At 38.6% G+C, this 25973-nt stretch overlaps 1 protein-coding gene across 2 annotated transcripts in view; it reads left to right on the plus strand.

Moving 5' to 3' along the window:
* Positions 1 to 25973, plus strand: part of RYK (receptor-like tyrosine kinase) — a 111270-nt gene that overhangs the window by 43308 nt on the left and 41989 nt on the right. The window contains exons 6-10 of one of the 2 annotated variants that reach the window (XM_018051063.1): positions 2680 to 2824; positions 9919 to 10019; positions 13344 to 13469; positions 16018 to 16104; positions 25536 to 25605. In XM_018051063.1, coding sequence (XP_017906552.1) covers positions 2680 to 2824; positions 9919 to 10019; positions 13344 to 13469; positions 16018 to 16104; positions 25536 to 25605 — 529 coding nt within the window. Of the gene's footprint in view, positions 1 to 2679; positions 2825 to 9918; positions 10020 to 13334; positions 13470 to 16017; positions 16105 to 25535; positions 25606 to 25973 lie in introns of both variants that reach the window. The other variant, XM_018051054.1, reaches the window with a different exon arrangement.

The following is a 25973-nucleotide window of genomic DNA, read 5'->3' on the forward strand; positions in this document are numbered from 1 at the left end:
GTCTTTTAAAAATATTTCATTTGGATTTGTCTTTGAGAAGAAATTAAACTATTTTTTAAAATATCACTGCTCCCCAAGCTTACTTTTAAAATTCTGGTGATTTTATCCATTCCTTTTATGCTTAGGATTATTATTTCTCACAGGGAGAATAGAGTGTTGTATATCCTTGGTCTCTTCCTTGCTTCCTCTCTCCTCCCTTCCCTTTCTTTGTTTTCATCTACCTAACATTTACCGAGACGCTGTGACACGCCAGGTGGTATGATTGAGGCAGAAGATTAAACCTTGAATGAAACAGACTTTGTAAGCTCCCTGGGGCTTCTAATGCACCAGAGGAAATGGATAGGCAATAAGCAGTGATAACAATATCCTGTGGCAAGCTGTGGCATGGCAAGCGCAAGGTGCTTTGGGACCCTGAGGAGAAGGGTATGTAATCTCCTGTGAGGAAATGTGGGGCAGCTTCCTGAGGAAAAATGGCGTCTTATCTGAGACCCGAAGGGTGACCAGGTGGTAGCAGGTAACATGTCAATGAGGGGATGGAAACAGTGCATACACTAGTCTGGAATTAAAGGTGATCAGGCAGGGTGCATTTGGGCATGTGCCCAGCAGAGCAACGTCCTCTCCTCTGCCCTGGGATATGCTGAGATGGATGCCGCCAACATCAACCTTTGGAACCTTTCTTTCCCAGCCCTTCAAGATTGAATGACCCCTAGTGTTCTTAAGGAAAGTCCTGCTTTCATTCAGGCTGCAGGTCAAGTATAGCTGTTCTAGAAGCCATTTGGTCTCTCTGCATCAGTCTGTACTGGTTCATTATTTGTTGATTCAAAGTTTAAATTTTAGAAAGCAATCTTAAAATAAGGTTTTGAAAGCTGTCGCTTTTATATCTTTTCTCCCGACGTATTCCCATAACTCTGCATTTGTCTGTCTGTCAGCTTGACATCTCCACATAGACATGTACAGGTGCTCTTGGACAAAACAAAACTCTTAATTCTCTCTTTCCCCAACCTGCTTCTTTTTCCTCTTTGTAAAGGTACCTTTTCCACCTAATTCTTTAAGCCAAAGCTTTGATTCCTCTTTTTCTTTCTATCCTGGCGTAATCCCTTTAGCAAACTCTGTTGACTCTGCTTCCCAATCCATGAACTTCTTACCTCCCCCTAACATCCTTGTCCAAGCCATGGCCGTTTCTTTCTTGGCGTGTTCTTGGCTTCTGCTCTTGCTCTTCCCCACAGTATTCTTTATATAGCATGCAGAGTCATCTTTGTTTTTTTTCAACTATCGTTATGTGTGTCATTCCTTTGCTTGAAGGCTTGCAGTGACTTCTCATATCATTTAGGGTGAAACTCAAATTCTTCAGTAGGATGCTGATGTGAGTACACATTAATCTTTAGTTACACCAGTTCCAGTTACATCGTTTTTATTCCGTTCTGCTTGCTCTTATCATGTGGATCTTTGGTTCTGCGTCTTTCTCTGTTGCTCCTGTGTGTATGTGAGCACTCTGTTGCTGAGGCTTTCTTTTTTTTTTTTTTTTTCATAATTTTTTTTTTAATTTTAGAAAGTGGGATTGAAATACAGTTTTCAGTCTAAAATATATTAAATTAAAAAGTTTGTTATTATTTAAGAGGCATTGTTACAAAGCTCCTAGGTACATACATGTACAAAACACAGATATTACTACATGACACCTCAACCCATGACTTCTCCTAAACATCCCAGTGTGAACATTCATCTACTGGGAGACTTTCCCTGTAAATTCCAGCATCTTGCACATGATTTGCTGCCACTCACATGCTCTGCATGGACGAGGACATTTAATCAGAGAACATTTCAATGTAATATTATAATCGAACATAAAAGAAATTCAGTGCAACACTTTATGTTCATAAGGGTGATGACAAAATTGCATATGTTAATAATTTTCAACTTTTTAACATTAAGATGAATATTATTTCATGAGTAGAGTCTTGTTTTCCTGCTTTTATTTTTTAACATTAAGATGAATATTATTTCATGAGTAGAGTCTTGTTTTCCTGCTTTTATTTTTAAAGCTGACAGATGAGCAAAATAATTTCTTTTAACTCTCAAGAGAGAAAGATGAAAAAGTTTGTTTTACCTCGTGGGTTGCCCTTCTGTATATTCCTCCCCCTTTGAGGAGTGGTGATTGGCAAAATAGATGTCTCATCTCTCACACCAGACGCCACTGTTGAGGAAGGGTCTGTAGAGCTTGCTGTCCAGTATGGTAATTACTAGCCATATGTGAGTATTTAAATTAAAGAAAATGAAATAGAATTAAAACTTCAGTTCTTTCATTGTACTGGCTACGTTTCAGGTGCTTACTAGCCACAGGTGGCTGGTGGCTACCGTACTGCATGGCGTGCTGCAGAGCATTTCCCTGTTGGACAGCATGACTGTAGATAGGTGGTTTATTATGTGTATGCCACTTGTGAATTGTGCTAATTAACCAAAAGTTCAATTTAAAAACCCTTTTTTAAACTACAACAAAAACACTTTAAATTGTATGAATTTATAGCAACACACTACTGGTAACCGATCTTATCAAAAAATGGACACGTGAAATGAAGATCTCTTTTACAAAGAACAGGATACTCATGGTGTATATTGGGTTACAAAGCAATTGATGACATTTGTTTCAAAAGCTTAATGTGCTATTCATTTTTATTTCAGATGATCCTGTACATGCAGCTCCAACCACTTCTACGCGTGTGTTTTATATCAGCGTAGGAGTTTGCTGTGCAGTAATATTTCTTGTAGCAATAATATTAGCTGTTTTGCACCTTCATAGTATGAAAAGGATTGAACTGGATGACAGGTATTGTACATCTTCGGGGAAAGGAAAAAAATAAAAGTAGTTATTTGCATATACATGGGAGCCTACCCACACCCATGCTCAGTGGTGCACAGTGGTGCAGGGGAAGAAGGGAAGGTGATTAAGCCCTGGCCAAAGGAAAAATACCATCTTTGTGTTTCTCTGTAGTTTTATTTTAAAAAATTTGTGAAGTCAGAAATACAGTTTATTATTTGATGAAAAAGTAGAGATCAATTTTTTTTTCTATCCCCTTTGACATGACTGTCTTCTAGACTTCTAGTGCCTTTTTGAAATAGCCCTTCTTTTTCCTTCTCGCTTGTCCCTCCATCATTATCTGTCCATTCGTCCATTCATCCGTCCAGTTTATTAACATTTATTGAGAACCTGCTATGATTTAAATCATAGTTCTCAACCTGGTTGCCTATTAGAATCATGGGTAAACTTTTAAAATATATCAACACCCCTTCCAAAAATTCTGATGTTATTGGTCTAGGGTGGTGTTTGGGCATTCAGTATTTTTTTTTTTTAATTAAAGCTTCCCTGGTGACTCTAATGTGTAGCTTTGAGATACACTGGTAGATACTATGCTAAGTACTAGGAATAAAACAATAATGATGTACTGTCATGGCTTCAAGTATTTAATCTTTGACATTAAACATATTTATAAAAGTTTATAAATTTGATGATATGTATTATAGTGTGGGAATATAGCAGCTTGTCCCAGCCTGGGTGAGTCAGGATGACTAGAAGTACATTGTAGACAGGATAGGGTGAGAGGTAGAGATGAAATGATAGATGAGTTTATTTTCTTAGTCCACAGTTCTCATTTCCCTCCTTAGTGATTCCCGCTTGCTGACTGAAGACATTCTCAGCTTCGTGACTTGGCTTTCAAGGTGTCCTCCTTTAAAGTGTGGAGATAAGCACCCCTTCCTCTGTGAACTTGCCTCTGATGCTCCAGTCCAATAATTACTTCTTCCTCACCTTTGCTCTACTCTTTGCCCTCTAGGACTTTTGCTCATGCCTTCTTTTGTTCCCTATATTTGCCATGGATTCAAACCCTCTCCATTCTTCACATCTCAACTCCATTGCCATCTCTTCCATGAAGTCTTTTTTGAGCCCCCCAGCCGTCAGTTTCTCCCTCCTCTTTTTGTCTCTCTTTCCTTCCCTGTTTCTCTTTTTCTCTGTTTGGTAGCAGTTACTGTACCTTTTCCCTATGTACTTGTCTTTCCTGCTCGAATGTAAGCTTTTTCCAGTTAGGAAGCATTGCATCTCACTGCTGACTCCCCCAGTCCTATGTGGTGTCATACATATAGTGAGTAAGCATATATCCGGCAGAAACAGCACAAGGGAATGGGGGAGGCTGGTTGGATTAATTCCTGCCCCTAAGTATTCTCTGTCCCCTCGGTTACACTTTTTTTATCTGAGCAGAGAAAGAAGAGAAAGGAGGTCAGAGTAAGAAAAGAAACACATGGGTGAAGTGTTGCAGGATATGTTTTGTGTGTATGATTGTGTTCATTAGATTTGGGTTTTGTAGAGAAAGAGCTAAGGAGGTCGTGAGGTAACAGGAACATTTTGATGGGACTCTTGAGAGAGGATATGGCAGAGTTAAAGGTCACTGGGAGGCATAGCATTTCAGAGTTAGTCTTGATAAACACATTCTTCTTGAGGGTTTGCTTGTGTGTGAGGGCTCTGAACCATGTACAACCAGTCAGAGTTGTACAAAAACTTAAGAATCTGTGGGGCTTATACCTTTGCTGCTGAAATAATTCGTTACCACCCATTGCTCAGACGGTAAAGCGTCTGCCTACAATGCAGGAGACCCGGGTTTGATCCCTGGGTTGGGAAGATCCCCCGGAGAAGGAAATGGCAACCCACTCCAGTATTCTTGCCTGGAAAATCCCATGGACAGAGGAGCCCAGTAGGCTATAGTCCATGGGGCCGGAAAGAGTCGGACACGACTGAGCGACTTCACTCACTCACTCACCCATTAATTGGTGTTCCATTTCTCTCTAGTTTTTTGACAAAGATTTCCAGACGATGCCTGACGAGAATCACCTTTCATCATCACTTGTTATCAGGGTACAGCCTAGTGGTTAAGAGCATGGACTAGAGCTAGCACACCTCTGAGTTCTGGTTGTGCTACTTGCTAACTTTGTGGCCCAGAGGAAGTTTTGTAGCCTCTTTATGTCTTGGTTCTCCTTATCTCTAAAGCAGAGATGATCATGGCACATACTTAGTAAGCATGTTGTTAAGTTCTAGTGAAATAAAACTGTAAGCTCTTAGAACAAGCCCTGCATATGGTAAGTGCCATTATTAGGCTTCTTCTTTTCAGAAAGTTGCAGTGTACTGGTAGTCATGGATTGATTTCTTCTTCAGCTCTTGCCTGTTCTACTGCTGCTGCTAAGTTGCTTCAGTCGTGTCCGACTCTGTGTGACCCCATAGACGGCAGCCCACCAGGCTCCCCCGTCCCTGGGATTCTCCTGGCAAGAATACTGGAGTGGGTTGCCATTTCCTTCTCCAATGCATGAAAGTGAAGTCACTCAGTCATGTCCCACTCCTAGTGACCCCATGGACTGTAGCCTACCAGGCTCCTCTGTCCCTGGGATTTTCCAGGCAAGAGTACTGGAGTGGGTTGCCATTGCCTTCTCTGCCTTTTCTACTAGCTGTTACTTATTACTTGACAGCAAGCTAATAGTGGTGACGAGAAGGTTCCCATGTAGTAATCTAATAGTATTGAGGCACTTGCTTCTCTTTGCATTGGGGCCTGTGAGATGGCAATGACTACCACTTCATCAGGTGTTGTCTGCTAGTACTATACCATGCTGTATATGTGTAGTATTTTATTTGATGCTCACAGCCACTTAATGGGTATGATGCTGTCCTTGTTTTAAAGATGAAGACACAGACTTGAAGAGATTAAATAACTTCTTCAGGATTGTGCTGCTAGAACCAGAACAGAGCAACAGGAAGGACTCGTTGTTGTAATGAAAGTGAAAGTGTTAGTCGCGCAGTCATGTCTGAGTCTTTGTGAGCCCGTGGACTGCAGCCCGCCAGGCTCCTCTCCATGGAATTCTTCAGGCAAGAATACTGGAGTGAGTTGCCATTTCCTCCTCCAGAGGATCTTCCCAGCCCCGGGATCAAACTCTGGTCTCCTGCATTGCAGGCAGATTCTTTACTGTCTGAGCCATAAGGGAAGGCCAATTGTTGTAATAGATGCATTGTAATAACTCAGTATTGTAATTGTATAAAGCACTTATATTTGGTTTCCCTGATGGCTCAGACGGTGAAGAAACTGCCTGCAATGCAGGAGATCCAGGTTCAGTCCCCGGGTTGGGAAGATCCCCTGGAGAAGGGAATGGCTACCCACTCCAGTATTCTTGCCTGGAGAATTGCATGAACAGAGGAGCCTGGCAGGCTACAGTCTGTGGGATCGCAAAGGGTCAGACACAACTGAGCAATTAACACTTTCACTTCTTTTTTCACTTGTTATATGCCAGGCACTGTTCCGCGTGCTTTATATCCATTAATTCCCTCAGTCTTGACAACAGCCCTGTAAGGTTTGATGGAACCCATGGCTCCACGGAATTCCTTGTACAGGGATGGTAGAGAGTTTTTCCATTCCTGACACTCGGGAGCCAGAGTCCTGTTCTGCACAGCTTATTTAGAGGCAGAGACCAAAACTGCCTAAGGGGGTGCTCATGCCAAGGAATTTGGAGCCCATGTGTGTGACTTGCCCTCTCCTGACAGTACAAGCTCATCTTTTCCATCTCTGCTGTGCCGGGGGAGTGTATTCTGGAGAAGCAGAGCTTCTGTGAAGCCTTTGCACAGAGGGACTGCCCTCTGCTCTGTCTGCCCCATAGTCTCTCCCTGTTGGCTGTTGAATATAGGAGAACTCATTCCTTTGTGGGTTGCTTGAATTTGTTGTTTGACAATATCTTCATTTTCCCTTATCTCATTACTGGCGACAAGGCCGTTTTATTTCCCTTTATTCATTTCTGTGTCTGGTGTCTAATGGCTACCATTGAATGAATATTTCATGAAGAATTTCTTGAAGGAGGGATGAGTGGAGAGAGGCAGGAATCATTCTATTAGAGCAGTAATTCTTTGCCTCTTTTGATACATATAAATAGCTCATATCAGAAGCAACCATTCTGTGTGCTTTATAGCTTTCTATATGAAGAAAGTGTGTTTTTCTCTGTTTATTGATTGATCCAATAAGTGTTAGTTGAGCTGTCAGTAAGGCTCAGTTGGGCCCACTTGAGGCCTCTTGGGCCAGGCCCTGGCTTTAGTGTTGGGGAGGAAGGAGTGAACAAACAGGTACTTCTCCTGCTTTCATGGAGTTTATAGTCTGCTGTAACAGATATTAAACCAGAAATCCTGCTAAAATGTAGGCTTCACGAAAGTAGGGATCTTTGTTTATTGTGTTCACTACTGTATCACCAGCACTTGGCACAGTATCTGGCATATAATAGACACTTAGTAAATAGTGTTGAATTAATAAATGAATTAGATATATAAATTATAACAAGTGCTCTGAAGGAAAATGATGATCTTTGCCCTAAATTCTAACTTTAACTCTATAGCAGAGTTCATATCTGCTCATCTTACTTGCTTATGAAAGTTAAATGAGATAATTTATTTAGACTGGTATTAAACTGTTAAGTGCAAGCAAGTGTACATTTTTATCTCACTTTTTATCTCATGTGCTATAGCTATGTAAATATTGATTTTAATAGGTAACAAGGGTTGATCCTCAAATGCTCCATCTTTCTCTCATAAATCTGGGATTTCAAAGGTTTGTTCTGGCCGCTTGACATAGTGCTTTGCTCATTATTCAGTTCAGTTCAGTTCAGTTGCTCAGTCGTGTCTGACTCTTTGCGACGTGCAAATGAATCGCAGCACGCCAGGCCTCCCTGTCCATCACCAGCTCCCGGAGTTCACTCAGACTCACGTCCATCGAGTCCGTGATGCCATCCAGCCATCTCATCCTTGGTCGTCCCCTTCTCCACCTGCCCCCAATCCCTCCCAGCATCAGTCTTTTCCAATGAGTCAACTCTTTGCATGAAGTGGCCAAAGTACTGGAGTTTCAGCTTTAGCATCATTCCTTCCAAAGAACACCCAGGGCTGATCTCCTTCAGAATGGACTGGTTGGATCTCCTTGTAGTCCAAGGGACTCTCAAGAGTCTTCTCCAACACCAGAGTTCAAAAGCATCAATTCTTCAGCGCTCAGCTTTCTTCACAGTCCAACTCTCACATCCATACATGACTACTGGAAAAACCATAGCCTTGACTAGACGGACGGACCTTTGTTGGCAGAGTAATGTCTCTGCTTTTGAATATGCTGTCTAGGTTGGTCATAACTTTCAGCCACTAAATATGTGCATGCTCCTAACATTGTTGCATGCTCAGGCTTTTCAAGAATCTGAGGTGGTACAAGAGTGCCACCTACTGTTGAACTAGTAAATACTTTGGGATCTGTGCATATTTATTCAGTCATCAGTGTTGGTTGCAGGTGATATTTAAATTGTACTTTCCACATATATTATATAACTTGAGCCTCCCTCAGATCCTGGGATATGGGTTTTCTTAATCCCATTTTATGGGTACGTATTTGTATTCTATTATATTCTCCATCTTTGGGAATGATAATGCTTCTCCTCCCTCCCCATTATTGAACCCTGGACTTCTACAGTTTTAATTTCTGATGTGATCTTTGAGTCGTGCTCAAAACTCCAAAAACCGGTGCTCTGTGGTTCTAAGGATTAGGGATGGTAATATTAGTAATAATGAATATAAATAGTAATAATAATTTATAAATGTATATTTGAGGGCAGGCCATTGACCTAAAAGGATTATATTTTTCATGTAATTATTTTAGCAACCTTTTCAGGAGGTAGTATTGTAGTCATTTTATCCATCACTAGTTTGAGGCTCCAAAAGCACTGTTTTGCCTAAGGTCATACAGCTAGTTAATAAATGGTGGTGCTGGCAGTTTTGATTTCAAGGTTATACTTTCCATCTCTTCACTGTGCTATCCTGTACCTACTATACATGTAGACCTATATAGATCAATTTTTGAGTAGCAGCTTTTTGTCATTATGTGTATTTTTAATCACTGGGCTTTGAAAATACAGAACTATTGTGTGGGGTGTGGTCATTCAAAAGATTTTCATATTTAGGAAAGTTCGGAGTCTCTGATTGGACTCTGCTGATCCTACAGCTAAGGGAGACGTGGAAAGTAGCCCTTCCTTCTTGAGGGTATGACATCTTGCCTTTGATTTCACACTTCATGCTGAATTTCTATGCTTTACTTTTCCACTGCTGCAGAATTACTAGGCTTGAGGCAGTGTAATTAGAATGTGGTCGAGGGTGACCTGGTATAAGGTGGTTGTCCACTGACAAAATGAAAGGACATTGATTTGTAGTAATCTCGAGTATGAAGTTGTTTGAGCCTACCATCTTCTGGGTCTCTTGATTACTTAAAAATGTGGCATAATAAAATGCTTCAAGTGCTAACCATTTCTAATAAATTCTATAAATTCCCAAAAGGTGGGATTAGGGAAGTAGAAGAAGCAAAATGTATTCAATTAAACAGACTTGAACCAGGTAGGATATCCTTTCCCAAGTTTTGAGCGTGTTTGATTTGCTTTCATATGCCATCATCTGTAGGCCATTTGGTTATGGACCATCATTAAAAGAATCCTGTCTTTATACTCCTTATCTTAAAAGCGATCTAAATTGAGTGGCATGAGTTCTTAACTAAGTATTGGTCCACAGTTTCCTAATATATTGTATGAGGTTCAAGACTGCTATCTATGGTATTTGAAGAATGCTACATTTTGTGAATGACTTTGATATGATGAATCGCCTGATGATTGTGGAGGCAGAAAGGAAAGAAAAAGAACAGAGCTCTGCATTATGAAGTAGAGTAAAAATTCAGTATGAAACATTTGTGATGGAGATCCATGCATTATTGTGATCTCTGTTAAGGTTTTAAGCTGGTTATAATGGCTCCATGCATTTTATGTGTATTGAAAAAGGAAATTTCTCATTGAAGCTGACTTGCCAAGTGTTTCTCTTTTAAAAATTATTTGCAGCATCAGTGCCAGCAGTAGTTCCCAAGGGCTGTCTCAGCCGTCTACCCAGACGACTCAGTATCTGAGAGCCGACACACCCAACAATGCAACTCCTATTACCAGTAAGAGTTAATTTAATTCTAAAAGTTAAAGATGATTTACTAAAATTGTTTATGATCTGTCCTTGGTCCTGTCTGTCTTGTCCTTGGTTAATTACTTATGGGACATATGCTGTGCTACATTCATAGAATCTAACATGTACAGAATTAGGCTTAAACTTTTGTCTTCTAGAACATTGAATGAAACATTCCAAAATTAGAGTATTAAAATTTTAGGTTTAGTTGTTAGAATTAGTTTTAGGGAAGTTTCTAGAGATTATGTTAAAAGGGTTACTAAATCACTTCTGTACAAATTCAAAAGGAGGATTTTCAGATAGTTAGAATAAGCCACTGAGCTGTATGAAGACAGAGACTTGGATTTTAATGAATTATTTGGTCTCATGGGCTGTGGTAAGGACTTTACATTGTTTTCTGATCATGATGGTAAACTAGCTGCCATTGGAGATCTAATTTCCTTTATTTTGAACAGGATTTTAATTAAAGTTTTTATACTGTAGCTGTTCAGGGGAAAATAATCATTCTTGGAGTATAATTTAGACATAATGAGGATTGAGAAACGTCATTCACCAAACAAGAAACAACACAATCATCAGGATAGACAGTGGGCCACAAGTCAGGACTCAACTCACTGGTGCCATTGATTAATTAGGTTCTTGTAGCCAAGTTACCTTTTTCTCCCTTGGACTGACATTTACTTTCTAGTAAACTAAAATTAAGAATATCTGTTCTTGGACTTCCCTTGTGGTCCAGTGGTTAAGAATCTGCCTGCCATTACAGGGGACACAGGTTTGATCCCTGGACTGGGAAGATCCTACAGGCTACAAAGCAGCTAAGCCTGTGGACCACAACTACTGAGCCTGCATGCTGCTAAATACTGAAGCCCGTGCGCCTTAGAGCCTGTGCTCCACAACCAGAGACGCCCCCACAGTGAGAAGCCATGCACTGCGTCTAGAGAGCAGCTCAGCTAGAGACAAGGCCAGGCACAGCAATCAGGACGCAGCACAGCCCCCACATAAACAGATGATCCTAGGAGTGAATGCAAAATGCAAAGTCAATTAAAAAAAATGATAAACAACATTATTTAAAAGATAAGACTATCTGTTCTTCACCCAGTGCCCTCCTATGGTCTTTCAGTATTGTTTCTCATTAAGAAGAATCAGGATTCTTTGGAGAAATGGATGATCTTAGGACTGGGTCAGGAATAAGTAAGATAACCTGGGATATTTGTTGAGCCAAAAATCAAGGAAACTACTAAAGACGAGAGCTTTCCAAAATGGAACCATTGAGCATCAAAAAGAATAATGACTGCAGTAGATTGAAGTGATATAAATGTGAAATGTAGAAATGTGTAAAAATCCACAAATTTGTAGTGATACTTTTTTTTAAAAAAAGTTCCTTATGGGAGTTAACTGAGGCACCAATAATACCTTACTCTGACAGCTGAGCATGAACTGTTTTGCACTAACCAGATAGTGCTGGCTTGTGAAGGGAACATTTTTTTTTAACAGAAAAGTCCCAGCTAATAAATGCAGAAAGAATGATAGACTCAGAATATCATACCTGCATCCCCTAATAAAATCCTTGACTCAGTAAAAGATTGTCCATGTTTTAAACTATATGAACAAAGGGAGGGTAGGGAGCTTTACCATTTGAGGGATCATAGTGTTACTGCCTGAATCTGCTACTGGAACTTAGCGTCATTAAAAGTAGGATAGCTAGGTAGTTTGTATTCCCAGGTGGAATATTCTTGTCTTCTTCCCCCACAGAGAGTTAACCTGGATCTAATTAAGGCTATAAGACTGACTTTCAGTTTATAAGGATAGAGGAACGAGTTAGATGACACTGGAAGAGTCAGATGCTGGACTTTCTCCAGGGTAATTGATCTAGTTTCTTAGTAAGATGTGGCAAGAAAAACGAAAGGGGAAAGAAGCGGGCACTGTAGCTTAAAAGAAATCTAAGAGAAATCATAGCAGCAGTTAACATCTCCACCAAGGAAAGAAAGATGTATGTCCTTCAGGATATAAAATGATAGATGTGAGGGTAGTTCAGATTATTCCTAAGAAACACATCATTGCTTTAAATGTTTAGCTTTGCTCATTGGAGTCATTTCTTGATTGTGGATATAACCTTAAAGAGGTAGGTAAGCAAATCATTATATATGCTAAAAGCAAAATGCACTTTAAAAAGTCAGTGGAAGTACAGTTATTTTTTGACAGATTTTTAAGTTTACCACCAATAAGTTTACTTGTTTTTGTAGACATTGCCTTAAGGAGATAGATACTTCATTTCTTAAGCATGATACAAAATAAATATTGTTTTTTAAAAAAAAACCAACAGCAATATATTTGCCTGTAAATAAAAAAAGTGAAAGGAGCAGAAAAAAATAATTGAAGATAAAGGAGTCAAGAGTTTTCAAAAATAACAAACACAATAGTATACAGATGGAAGAAACTCAGAGAACTCCAGGAAGGATTAAACACTCATATATACTAGACATACACACACACCTAGATGTATCATGGTCAAATTGCTGATCAGTGGGATCAGGTTTTGTCATCCTAATGCATCCTTTTATAATAAAGTTTTTCAAAGCTTGTCATGTAGTTCTTCCAGCAGCCACTGATAATCATTGTCTGAGTCCACCCTTTCTTTTGGGATTTTTCTTCCCTAAAATACCGTTCCGATTTCTGCTTGCTAATAACACTAGATCTTCCTTTTAGTCTAACTTTTTTTTGTTGCAATGAGAATTTTAATTTATGGCCAGAAATTTTGTTTTGCTGTCATCATATTAAGAATGAATATGAATCAAGGGAACTGAACAACGAATATGGATCTCACAATGGTATGCCTAGGCTGTATGGATGCTAGAATGATTAAACCAATTATATATGTATATATATATAATTTTTTTTTTTAAGAAAAGATATTTTTACAAACATCTCTTCATTTGAAGTTTTTTTGTTAGGAGACTATATTAGAAAATCTTTGGAGAAAAAAGCAGTTCATTCAAGGGATTAGATTAATTCCATGAGTCAAATTTTGTTTCATTTGGCAGAAAAGCAATTGAAGTGGTATTAATAAAATACTGTTTTTAGTGTTTCTTGTTTTAATTCTGCATTTTAAGGTTTTGGGGTAGGTGGGGAAATGTTTCTTTAAAATTTAGTAGGGCCTTCATAAATAATTCTCCCTGTGTGTGCCTTTTTCCTTTTTGATTCTTACCTTCATTTGTTCCTGTGGCTTGACTCCTGGGGTTCTAACTGAACTAGTTGATCCTGATGCCATAAGAAGGTATTTATATTTCTTGGTTTGGCTTTGTTGGCTCCTCAGGTTATCCTACCTTGCGGATAGAGAAGAACGACCTGAGAAGTGTCACTCTTTTGGAGGCGAAAGCTAAGGTGAAGGATATCGCAATATCCAGGGAGAGGATAACTCTAAAAGATGTACTCCAAGAAGGTACCTATTCTCTCAAAATCAGGTTTTCAAGGAAGATTTACTGTTAGTATAAATGTTTTTTTGTTTCAGATTTTAAGGATTTCATCCCTAAGGATAGAAAGCAATTCAGTTCAGTTCAGTCGCTCAGTCATGTCCGACTCTTAGCTACCCCATGAACCTCAGCACGCCAGGCCTCCCTGTCCATCACCAACCCCCGGAGTCCACCCAAACCCATGTCCATCGAGTCAGTGATGCCATCCAACCATTTCATCCTCTGTCTTCCCCTTCTCCTCCTGCCCTCAATTTTTCCCAACATCAGGGTCTTTTCAAATGAGTCAGCTCTTTGCATCACGTGGCCAAAGTAATGGAGTTTCAGCTTCAAAATCAGTCCTTCCAGTGAACACCCAGGACTGATCTCCTTTAAGATGGACTGGTTGGATCTCCTTGCAGTCCAAGAGACTCTCAAGAGTCTTCTCCAACATCACAGTTCAAAAGCATCAATTCTTTGGCACTTAGCTTTCTTTATACTCCAACTCTCACATCCATGCATGACCACTGGAAAAACCATAGCCTTGACAAGATGGACCTTTGTTGGCAAAGTAATGTTTCTGCTTTTTAATATGCTGTCTATGTTGGTCATAACTTTCCTTCCAAGGAGTATGTGTCTTTTAATTTCCTGGCTGCAGTCACCATCTGCAGTGATTTTGGAGCCCAGAAAAATAAAGTCAGCCACTGTTTGCACTGTTTTCCCCATCTGTTTGCCATGCAGTGATGGGACCAGATGCCATGATCTTAGTTTTCTGAATGTTGAGTTTTAAGCCAGCTTTTTCACTCTCCTCTTTCATTTTCATCAAGAGGCTCCTTAGTTCTTCTTCACTTTCTGCCATAAGGGTGGTGTCATCTGCATATCTGAGGTTATTTCTGCCAGCAGTCTTGATTCCAGCTTATGCTTCTTCCAGCCCAGCGTTTCTCATGATGTACTCTGCATATAAGTTAAATAAGCAGGGTGACAATATACAGCCTTGACATACTCCTTTTCCTATTTGGAACCAGTCTGTTGTTCCATGTCCAGTTCTAACTGTTGCTTCCTGACCTACATATAGGTTTCTCAAGAGACAGGTCAGGTAGAAAGCAGTGCACAATTTATTTCCTCTATAAAGCTGATCTTTATTTTCCCTTTCTTTAGATTTTTAACTTGCCTTAATAAGCTTTGGTACGATTTTGATATTTTGATATTCAAGTATATTAAAGCATGATTATTAGTGTTTATCACCTTTAAAAGGATATTTCCTGTTTAGTTCTTGACCAAAGATGCTCACTTGCTCACAGGCCTTTTTGAAACATTCTAAGTAATTTTCTCTGTGATGGAAAGTATAGGGGTTCCAGCAGAAGGAGATGCATCGATATTGGAGTTATGCCCAAATTCCAGTCTCAGTCCCACAGTTTATTACCTACATGACATTAGAGAAATAATTTCCTGTCTTCCATAGCCAGTTTCCTTGTCTGTAAATATGGGCTTATGTTTTCTACTTTAGACACGAAGATTAGATGAACTGATGTACATTAAATGAAGTAACACATGATAAGTGTTTGAGAGATAAGACCCTGCCCTTCCCTGTTTGCTGGTCCTTGCTTTCTTTTTTAAGTTTCAGGGTATTGACTGGGGACAATGCTGAAAGAAGAGGACAGAAATTAATAATAACATACTTTCCTGAACTCTTCAATTGTTAGACAGACAGTAGTTTTCCCCCTTCCATAACTCAGTTTGAAGTGTTTTGGGTGCATGTGAGTCATTCTGAATTCATCTATCAGTTAGAGATGCTTGTTTGTCAGTCACAGCTAAGGGAGGGGTTTGAACTGTCCCAGAGGCAAATAGTCATTAACAGAAGCAGGTTTTTTTTGTGTTTTTGAATGTATAAGGAGAGTCCATTTTTCTCCTTTGTCATTGCTCTGAGGCTAAGTCTAGAAATTTGTAAATGTCTCTCTGGATAGCCCATTGCTGAGCTCCAGTGCTCTTGCTGCTGCTGCTGCTGCTAAGTCGCTTCAGTCGTGTCCGACTCTGTGCGACCCCATAGACGGCAGCCCATCAGGCTCCCCTGGCCCTGGGATTCTCCAGGCAAGAACACTGCAGTGGGTTGTCATTTCCTTCTCCAATGCATGAAGGTCAAAAGAGAAAGTGAAGTCGCTCAGTCGTGTCTGACTCTTTGCAACCCCATGGACTGCAGCCTACCAGGCTCCTCCGCCCATGGGATTTTCCAGGCAAGAGTACTGGAGTGGGGTGCCATTGCCTTCTCCCCAGTCCTCCTAGCTGTATCATTAGTTTGTTTAGGCTAATTCAGAATGAATTCTCATAGACTTTTTAAATACGTCTTTTCTAAAAGCAAGTTAAGATGTTTTGTAGTTTAAAAAGAAGGAAAATAAAGATTTGAGTCTTTTTATGCTAGGGCTGGAGTAATGTTGATCACATTTGGCCTTGTTATGTTTAAGTTGTATTGTGCCAGAAAGTTTTGTACGTATAGTTTTATGAGCATTATCATATGATCTCAGTAATTATTGTTTTTCCTTCTAGGTACTTTTGGGCGTATTTTCCATGGGATTTTAGTAGATGAGAAAGATCCAAATAAAGAAAAACAAACATTTGTGAAAACAGTTAAAGGTAGGATTTGTTCCCATCCTGTCTCCATAATGCTTTTCTGTCTAAGGTGGCTTATGCCAGTGAAATTATTTCAGATTTTCAAAGTGTGACAGACCTTTCAATAAGTCCATGTTAATTTAGCTCATACAGGCTTTTAGGAGATTTGTGTTCTCATTAAGGTATAGAAAATAGAAGCTAATAGTTAAGACATTATGCATTTGTTAGATGGTACTCAAAAGTGAAAGTCACTCAGTCATGGTGAGTGGTCCACTTTGAGACCACATGGACTATAGAGTCCGCGGAATTCTCCAGGCCAGAATACCTGGAGTGGGTAGCCTTTCCCTTCTCCAGGGGATGTTCCCAACCCTGGGATCTAACCCAGGTCTCCTGCATCGCAGGTGGATTCTTTACCAGCTGAGTCACAAGGGAAGCCCCAGATAGTACTCAGGCTTCCAGTTAAACTGCATCCACTTAACTTCTTTTTTCTTATATCTAATATTATGTTTTTCCTAGGTTCCAATGTTTGGTTTTTCCTTCTTAAAAAACATCTCAGCACACCCTATCCCCAGTACTGAGGAATTGTAAAGAAAAAGATGAACCACTGTACCTTATGAGTATAGCTGTTATTTGCCTTCCTCTCACTCCTGGTACCCCCTTTTTTTGCTATTATGTATAATTTGCAGAAAATATCCACTTGTGTGTGTTCTATCTTGGTAGAGTTTTACAGATACAGCCATAGTTAGAATTGCTGCCCCATGAGGTATTTACATTGAAAATTTTGATAGTGGTTGCCAGATTGTTTTCTAAAAGGTAGTGCTTAGTTTATATTTTCATTAACAGAATACCTATTTTCACATGTTCACCTTTTAGAGAAATATATTGCTTAGATTTTCACTTACTGGTTTATATAAAATTTTCAGTTAGAGAGTCCCTATAAAAATATACTAGAATATTTTTAATATGGTTTATTGCCTAATACTGGTAAATTAGCAAACCTTTTTATGATATTAAAATTTTAATGATTTATGATTGGTATTTGTAAAAGCTTAAAAGTCCCTTGGACTGCAAGGAGATCCAACCAGTCCATCCTAAAGGAGATCAATCCTGGGTGTTCATTGGAAGGACTGATTTTGAAGCTGAAACTCCAGTACTTTGGCCACCTGATACAAAGAGCTGACTCATTTGAAAAGACACTGATGCTGGGAAAGATTGAGGGCAGGAGGAGAAGGGGACGACAGAGGATGAGATGGTTGGATGGCATCACCGACTTGCTGGGCATGAGTTTGGGTAAACTCTGGGAGTTGGTGATGGACAGGGAGGCCTGGCGTGCTGCGGTTCATGCAGTCTCAAAGAATCGGACACAACTGAGCAACTGAACTGAACTAAAACAATTCTTAGTTGAGTCTTTTTGCTTATTTTAAGAGAAGGAAAAAATGTGATAATTTAAAGAGTACTTAATTAAGCCTGACAGCGTCTGATGTAAGGTGAGATAACTAGAATATTTTGGAAAAACAAATTTAATATTTCAAATGCATAAATTGAGGGCAAAACTAAATTCAGTTTTATGAGTAGGAGGTGACAATTTTATGACGTTCACAACGTTAACTTACAAGAGCTTATGTTTAATGTTAATTTACAAGAACTTATGTTTCTAAATTTACTTAAAGGAATTCTTGAAAAGTATGAAGGGCTTATTTTATCATTTCTAAAAAGTTGGATTGTACTAATCTAACAAAAAATATCTTAGGAATTTACTTTCTTTTAATTTAGCAAAGTTGTTTAAGGATGCTACAAGCACAAATTTATACTTTTCTTTTCTAAACAAATGATTTAACTTACTGCATTCAATATTTATTCATTCACTTCTCCTAACCGTAAAACACTATTAAAAATGGATATTTAAGTTTGGTCCCACTAGGTTTTCTGACTAGTGTTGAAGGATACTTTATCTATTACTCTTTGTAAATGTAAAATTTGAGCCCTAATTTTAATAACATCTGTCTTTTGTTACACTTTCTCCACTTTTTAAAGGAAACATTTCCCCTTAATTCTAATATTTCTTCTGAGGTTTGTAAATATTCTATGGATAATTTAGAACTGAACTAATATTAATTTGTTCTGAATAAATGTAGAATTAACTAAAGAGGTTTCTATACAGAATTGGGTTGATTTAGGATTGGAATAGGGGAGAAAAGGAAATAATAGTGATAAGAAAACACAATGCAGATACTGGGACTGTTTCACAAGATAAGATTTCTCTGTCTGTATACATTTGCGTTGTAGTCACTTGCTTGTTTCTGTATCTTACCACTGTAATTATAATGTTCTCTCTGAGTTATACGGAAACCAGAGAAGGCACAGTGAGTCCTTAGCCAGGATACAGTCATGGTTTGTGTGGGAAACACGGAGGAAGTGTACTGACCACAGTATTTGCTTTAAAATTGTTAGATAGCTCCACGTGATTGTCTCTGAGATTTATTCTCTTGGAATGTTATTTTTATTTTTTAATTGAAGCCACATAGAGCTGACAAAGTTCTCTGACAAATCTGTGTGCTTTGTTACATGCTGTGCAGTTAGAAGTACAGATTAAAATACAAAAATAAGTTTTTAAAAGATCAGTGACCTTTCCTTTAGGCAAAAGCACAAAATTGGAGTTTGGCTTCTTAAAAAGTTCATAATTTTTCACAGAAACTTAATGGATATGCTAATATAAATTTCCAGAGATTGAAATTAGGAATCTGAATTTCACACATTGAATATTGTGAAATTGAATTCCATAAAATAAATGAATGAATTTGAGGTTATTGGTATTAAGTTCTTATTTTCTTTTGTAACTTCTAATTTTTTACAAATTAGAAATAAGTAGGCTTTTAAAAAATCATTTTGTTCTTTCTTGAAACTTTTAGAATATAAATTATTGTATAGTATTCTTTTCAAATACATACATTTTGAGTTAGACCTTTCAGTATTTAAAATTAAAAGGCTAGGGCCAAACTGGGTAAAGAATCCAGGAAAATGATTTTTCCTTACTAAATGTATAAAATTATTTCCCCCTAAAGTTTTCTTAGCTCATTATCCAGCTCAAATGTCCCTTGCTTAATAGAACATGCTTATCAAAGTTAAGAACTTGAAAAATTATGCAAAACATGACATTGTGAAATTACTTCTTATTTTGCTTGGATCTCTGTACTAGCTGGCAGGAAGATAAACTCTTACCAATTAGGTGCAGACTTCCAACTATTACTAGTTTTAAATTCTAAAAAATTCCTTCCAGCCCCCAAATACTAATAGTTCTGACCATAATTTGATTAAAAATTGTTTATATTACAGAAAGAATAAAAAAGACATATCCTGCCATTTACTGAATGATCCTAAATTTTAAACAGTTTCTAAACAACTAAAATTTATTTCAACAGACATTGGGGTAAAGTGATTTTTCCAAAGTAGCAAGTGTTTCAAGTCCTAGGGTTTGTGTCTACGCATTTTTTATTCCTACAAAAGTTTTAAGTGAAGCCATCTGGAGTGATTCCATGGGTTAGTCTTGGAAGTAAGTGAAATTAATAATTTCTCAGCTTTGACAGCTCCACTTTTAAGGAATGAGTATGTAATCATGGTGCTTGTGTTTAGTGGTCTGGATTTTATTGATGGTTCAACATTTTCCTAGGTAGGACTGGAAGCTGGGTGTTGGCTTTTCCAATCTTTGTGTCTTCTCCCTCCTACTGCATTGATTATAAGATATGTAAATTATTATTACTATTTTTTTTTACTATTGACATACATTATTGGTTTCTTTGAAAGTATTTTTAAAGATATACTCGTGACTTTGTTTTTGATATCTAAAAACCATTTTAAAAAATTAAAATTCATTTTCAGTTCATTTCCAAGGCAAACTATTCAGTATCACTGTAATCCAAGTCTATGCCCCAACCAGTAACGCTGAAGAAGCTGAACGGTTCTATGAAGACCTACAAGACCTTTTAGAACTAACACCCAAAAAAGATGTCCTTTTCATTATAGGGGACTGGAATGCAAAAATAGAAAGTCAAGAAACACCTGCAGTAACAGGCAAATTTGGCCTTGGAATGCGGAATGAAGCAGGGCAAAGACTAATAGCGTTTTGCCAAGAAAATGCACTGGTCATAGCAAACACCCTCTTCCAACAACACAAGAGAAGACTCTACACATGGACATCACCAGATGGTCAACACCGAAATCAGATTGATTGTATTCTGTGCAGCCAAAGTTGGAAAAGCTCTATGCAGTCAACAATAACAAGACTGGGAGCTGACTGTGGCTCAGATCATGAACTCCTTACTACCAAATTCAGACTGAAATTCAAGAAAACAGGGAAAACCACTAGACCATTCAGGTATGACCTCAATCAAATCCCTTATGATTATACAGTGGAAGTGAGAAATAGATTTAAGGGCCTAGATATGATAGATGGAGTGCCTGATGAACTATGGATGGAGGTTCGTGACATTGTACAGGAGACAGGGATCAAGACCATCTCCATGGAAAAGAAATGCAAAAAAGCAAATTGGCTGCCTGGGGAAGCCTTACAAATAGCTGTGAAAAGAAGAGAAGCAAAAAGCAAAGGAGAAAAGGAAAGATATAAGCATCTGAATGCAGAATTCCAAAGAATAGCAAGAAGAGATAAGAAAGCCTTCTTCAGCAATCAATTCAAAGAAAGAGAGGAAAACAAGAGAATGGGAAAGACTAGAGATCTCTTCAAGAAAATTAGAGATACCAAGGGAAGATTTCATGCAAAGATGGGCTTGATCAAGGACAGAAATGGTCTGGACCTAACAGAAGCAGAAAATATTAAGAAGAGATGGCAAGAATACACAGAAGAACTGTACAAAAAGGATCTTCACGACCCAGATAATCACAATGGTGTGATCAGTCATCTAGAGCCAGACATCCTGGAATGTGAAGTCAAGTGGGCCTTAGAAAGCATCACTACAAACAAAGCTAGTGGAGGTGATGAAATTCCAGTAGAGCTGTTTCAAATCCTGAAAGATGATGCTGTGAAAGTGCTGCACTCAACATGCCAGCAAGTTTGGAAAAGTTGGCAGTGGCCACAGGACTGGAAAAGGTCAGTTTTCATTCCAATCCCAAAGAAAGGCAATGCCAAAGAATGCTCAAACTACCACACAATTGCACTCATCTCACATGCTAGTAAAGTAATGCTCAAAATTCTCCAAGCCAGGCTTAAGCAATACGTGAACCGTGAACTTCCTGATGTTCAAGCTGGTTTTACAAAAGGCAAAGGAACCAGAGATCAAATTGCCAACATCTGCTGGATCATGGAAAAAGCAAGAGAGTTCCAGAAAAACATCTATTTCTGTTTTATTACTATGCCAAAGCCTTTGACTGTGTGGATCACAATAAACTGTGGAAAATTCTGGAAGAGATGGGAATACCAGACCACCTGACCTACTTCTTGAGAAATCTATATGCAGGTCAGGAAGCAACAGTGAGAACTGGACATGGAACAACAGACTGGTTCCAAATAGGAAAAGGAGTACGTCAAGGCTGTATATTGTCACCCTGCTTATTTAACTTGTATGCAGAGTACATCATGAGAAACGCTGGACTGGAAGAAGCACAAGCCGGAATCAAGATTGCTGGGAGAAATATCAATAACCTCAGATATGCAGATGACACCACCCTTATGGCAGAAAGTGAAGAGGAACTAAAAAGCCTCTTGATGAAAGTAAAAGAGGAGAGTGAAAGAGTTGGCTTAAAGCTCAACATTCAGAAAATGAAGATCATGGCATCCGGTCCCATCACTCCATGGGAAATAGATGGAAAAACAGTGGAAACAGTGTCAGACTTTATTTTCTTGGGCTCTAAAATCACTGCAGATGGTGACTGCAGCCATGAAATTAAAAGACGCTTACTCCTTGGAAGGAAAGTTATGACCAAGCTAGATAGCATATTCAAAAGCAGAGACATTACCTTGCCGACTAAGGTCCATCTAGTCAAGGCTGTGGTTTTTCCATTAGTCATGTATGGATGTGAGAGTTGGACTGTGAAGAAGGCTGAGCACCGAAGAATTGATGCTTTTGAACTGTGGTGTTGGAGAAGACTCTTGAGAGTCCCTTGGACTGCAAGGAGATCCAACCAGTCCATTCTGAAGGAGATCAGCCCTGGGTGTTCTTTGGAAGGAATGATGCTGAAGCTGAAACTCCAGTACTTTGGCCACCTCATGCGAAGAATTGACTCATTAGAAAAGACTCTGATGCTGGGAGGAATTGGGGGCAGTTGGAGAAGGGGACGACCGAGGATGAGATGGCTGGATGGCATCACCGACTCGATGGACGTGAGTCTGAGTGAACTCCGGGAGTTGGTAATGGACAGGGAGGCCTGGCGTGCTGCGATTCATGGGGTCGCAAAGAGTCCGACACGACTGAGCGACTGAACTGAACTCAACTGAACTGAACTGAATGAAAATATACTATTCACTTAATGGAAGTGTTCTTTTCAAACAGGAAAGAATATCCTCTATTTTATTAAGATAGTGGAACCCTTATAGATTTGTACAAATATTTGATGGTTTTTGATTTAATTCTTTTGAAGGTGTAGACTAAAGATATTAATAAACTGCGTTATCATGTTTTATTTCAAAAACATTGAATTAAAAGCCAATTTTAGTCTGTTTGTTACCTGGAGAGAAAACCATGAGCTCAGAAGCTAAAAATAAAATGGAATAATCCTACTGATTTTGACTAGTATATGAAAATTATATCTTTTTTACTAATGTAGTGGTACTCCTTTTTGTTTGTTTAGCTACATAGAGGTAAGAAGGAAACAGTAAAAGGCGCCACCGTCTCCTGTGGTCATTCTTCTCTAGTTGTATGTTTGTAAAGTTAGAAAATGTAAATGGGACAGGAAAGTACAAAATGCAGCTCTCCTACCTCTAAAAGTAGCCACCCTAAATAGTTTCTTATGACTCTTTACCAGTAAGAAGAAAAACATCCAAATATATCTAATTTTCAAAAACCATTTTAAAAAATAATTTTTATTGGAGTATAGTTGACTCACAGTGTTGTGTTAGTTTCTGCTGTGTAGCAGAGTGAATTAGTTATACATACACATACGTCCACTGTTTTAGAGTCTTTTCCCATATATGTAGGGCATTACACAGTACCGATTTGAGTTCCCTGTGCTATACAGTAAGTTTTTGTTGGTTATTTTTTATATAGTAGTGTGTGTAAGTCAGTCTCCTGGTTTATCCCTCTTTCCCCCCTTAGTAACCATAAGTTTGTTTTCTACGTCTTTGACTCTATTTCTGTTTTGTAAAAGGTTTATTTGTATGCTTGTTTTAGACTCCGCATATGCCCTGTCTGACTTAATTCACTCAGTGTGACCGTCTTAGGTCCACCTTTATTGCTGCAGATGGTGTGATTTGATACTTGTTTATGGCTGAGTAATATCCCATGTATATATGTACCATATCTTCTTTATCCATTCCTCTGTTGATGGACATCCAAACAAATTTGATTTTGAAATATATCTGATCACATAAACACAGTTTTTTTACCTTGCTTTTAAAATTTAATGTATCTTTTAAATACTCCTGTGTCAGTGCATATAAATCTGATTTTTTAAATGAAGATATCTGCATAATATTCTTGCATGCTAAAATTTAACTAGGTCTCTGTTGATGGGCACTTTGGTTTTTGGTTGTTTTGAGTTTTTTGCTGTTACAGTTGAACAGTATTCTTGTTAAGTTATGTATAGATGAGTTTTTGTGAGTAGACTTTAGCAGTGGGATTAATGATGGTATGTGGTATATGTATTTAAAAATTTTGTTGGATGTTGCTTCCTCTACCTACCCAAGATGCTGTTCATGAGCCTGTTTACACTGTTGCCCAAACTGGCAGGTAGCTGACTTTTTTGTCTCTTCCAACCTTAAGAGGAAAATGGCATCTCGTAGTTTAATTTGCTGGTGACTCAGACGGTAAAGGCAACCCACTCTAGTATTCTTGCCTGGAGAATCCCAGGGACGGGGAAGCCTGGTGGGCTGCTGTCTATGGGGTCGCACAAAGTCGGACATGACTGAAGTGACTTAGCAAAGTAAAGAATACCCCTGCAGTGCAGGAGACCCAGGTTTGATCCCTAGGTTGGGCAGATCCCCTGGAGAAGGGAATGGCTACCCACTCCCTTGAGAATTCTTGCCTTGAAAAGTTCCATGGACAGAGGAGCCTGGCAGGCTACAGTCTGTGGGATCACAAAGAGTCAGACACAGCTGAGCGACTTCCACAGTTTAATTTGCATTTCTTTATTTAGGAATGAGGCAGAAAACCCTTTTTTAATTTTGCTGGTTCTTTATGTTTCTTTTTTAAATAAATTGTTTATATCCTTTGCCTCTTTTTCAAATTTTTTTCCCTGTTGTATGAGCTCTAAGCGGCAGGGTGGGGTGGTGGGGGGGGAGTTGGCCCTTTATATGCCTTATGTGTTGCAGATATTTATCCAGCCTATTACTTTCTCTACTTTGTTATTTCAACTTTATGTAGTCAAACTTATCCTTACTGGCGTTTGTAAATATTGACCTTGTCAGTGAGATTCTATGTACTACAATAGAATTTTAGGCTAGACCTGTTTAGATTTACCTGAAACTTTTAATGAAAATTTACCATATAGTCTGTTATTCAGTCACTAAGTCACGTCTGACTTTTTGTGACCCCATGGACTACAGTGCACCAGGCTCCTCTGTGTACCACACTATCTCCTGGAGTTGGCTCAAATTCATCTTGATCAAAATTCCAGCAGGTTTTTCTCATAGAAATAGAAAAACTGATGCTAAAATTAATGTGGAAATGTTAAAGATAAAAAGCCAGAATAATCTTGAAAGAGCACAAATTTGGAGAATTTATACTATACTTGATTTTCAGATATACTAGAAAACTACAGTAATCAAGAAAGTGTTATATAGACTTAAGATCGATGAAACAGATTCAGTTCAGTTCAGTCGCTCTGTTGTGTCTGACACTCTGCAACACCATGAAATGCAGCACGACAGGCTTCCCTGTCCTTCATTATCTCCCAGAGTTTGCTCAAACTCATGTCCATTGGGTCAGTGATGCCATCCAACCATCTCATCCTCTTTAGCCCCCTTCTTCTCTTGCCTTTAATCTTTCCCAGCATCAGGGTCTTTTCCAGTTAGTCAGCTCTTCATATCAGGTGGCCAAAGTATTGGAGCTTCAGCTTCAGCAACAGTACTTGCAGTGATTATTCAGAGTTAATTTCCTTTAGGATTGACTGTTTTGCTCTCCAGCCCAAGAGACTCTCAAGAGTCCTCTTCAGCACCATAATTCAAAAGCATCAATTCTTTGGCTCTCAGCCTTCTTTGAGATAGTTCCTTACTAATATCAGAAAATATTGGTGTCATAAGTGTAATATCATCATACTATATATGACAATACTTTTTTCTTTATATACAGATCAAGCTTCTGAAATTCAGGTGACAATGATGCTCACCGAAAGTTGTAAGCTCCGAGGTCTTCATCACAGGTAAGAGCAGAAACCACTCAGCATTTAAGTGTTAAGTACACTTGGTAACATAGTATGCTATGTTTTTAAAAAATGTTATAGTGTGTTCTTAATTGAAAGCCTTTTTGGAATAGCTTAATTTTTTTCTTGAATATAAAAATGAAATGCATGCTCATTGCACCAAATTTAAAAACATAATAAAATGTAAAGAAGAGTGTATAAGCTCACATCTAGGCAATTATAGCTGAGCTTTCAGGAAAGGGCTAATATTTATGTGTATATTTCCCTTTAAAAAGTAGAATAATGATATACATATGCTAAAAAAATATTTGTTAGGAAATTTTGCGCATCTAGAGCAGGGGTCCCCAGGCCTGTTAGGAACTGGACTG

The sequence above is a fragment of the Capra hircus genome, chromosome 1 (assembly GCF_001704415.2).
Source record: "Capra hircus breed San Clemente chromosome 1, ASM170441v1, whole genome shotgun sequence".
Classification (NCBI taxonomy): domain Eukaryota; kingdom Metazoa; phylum Chordata; class Mammalia; order Artiodactyla; family Bovidae; genus Capra; species Capra hircus.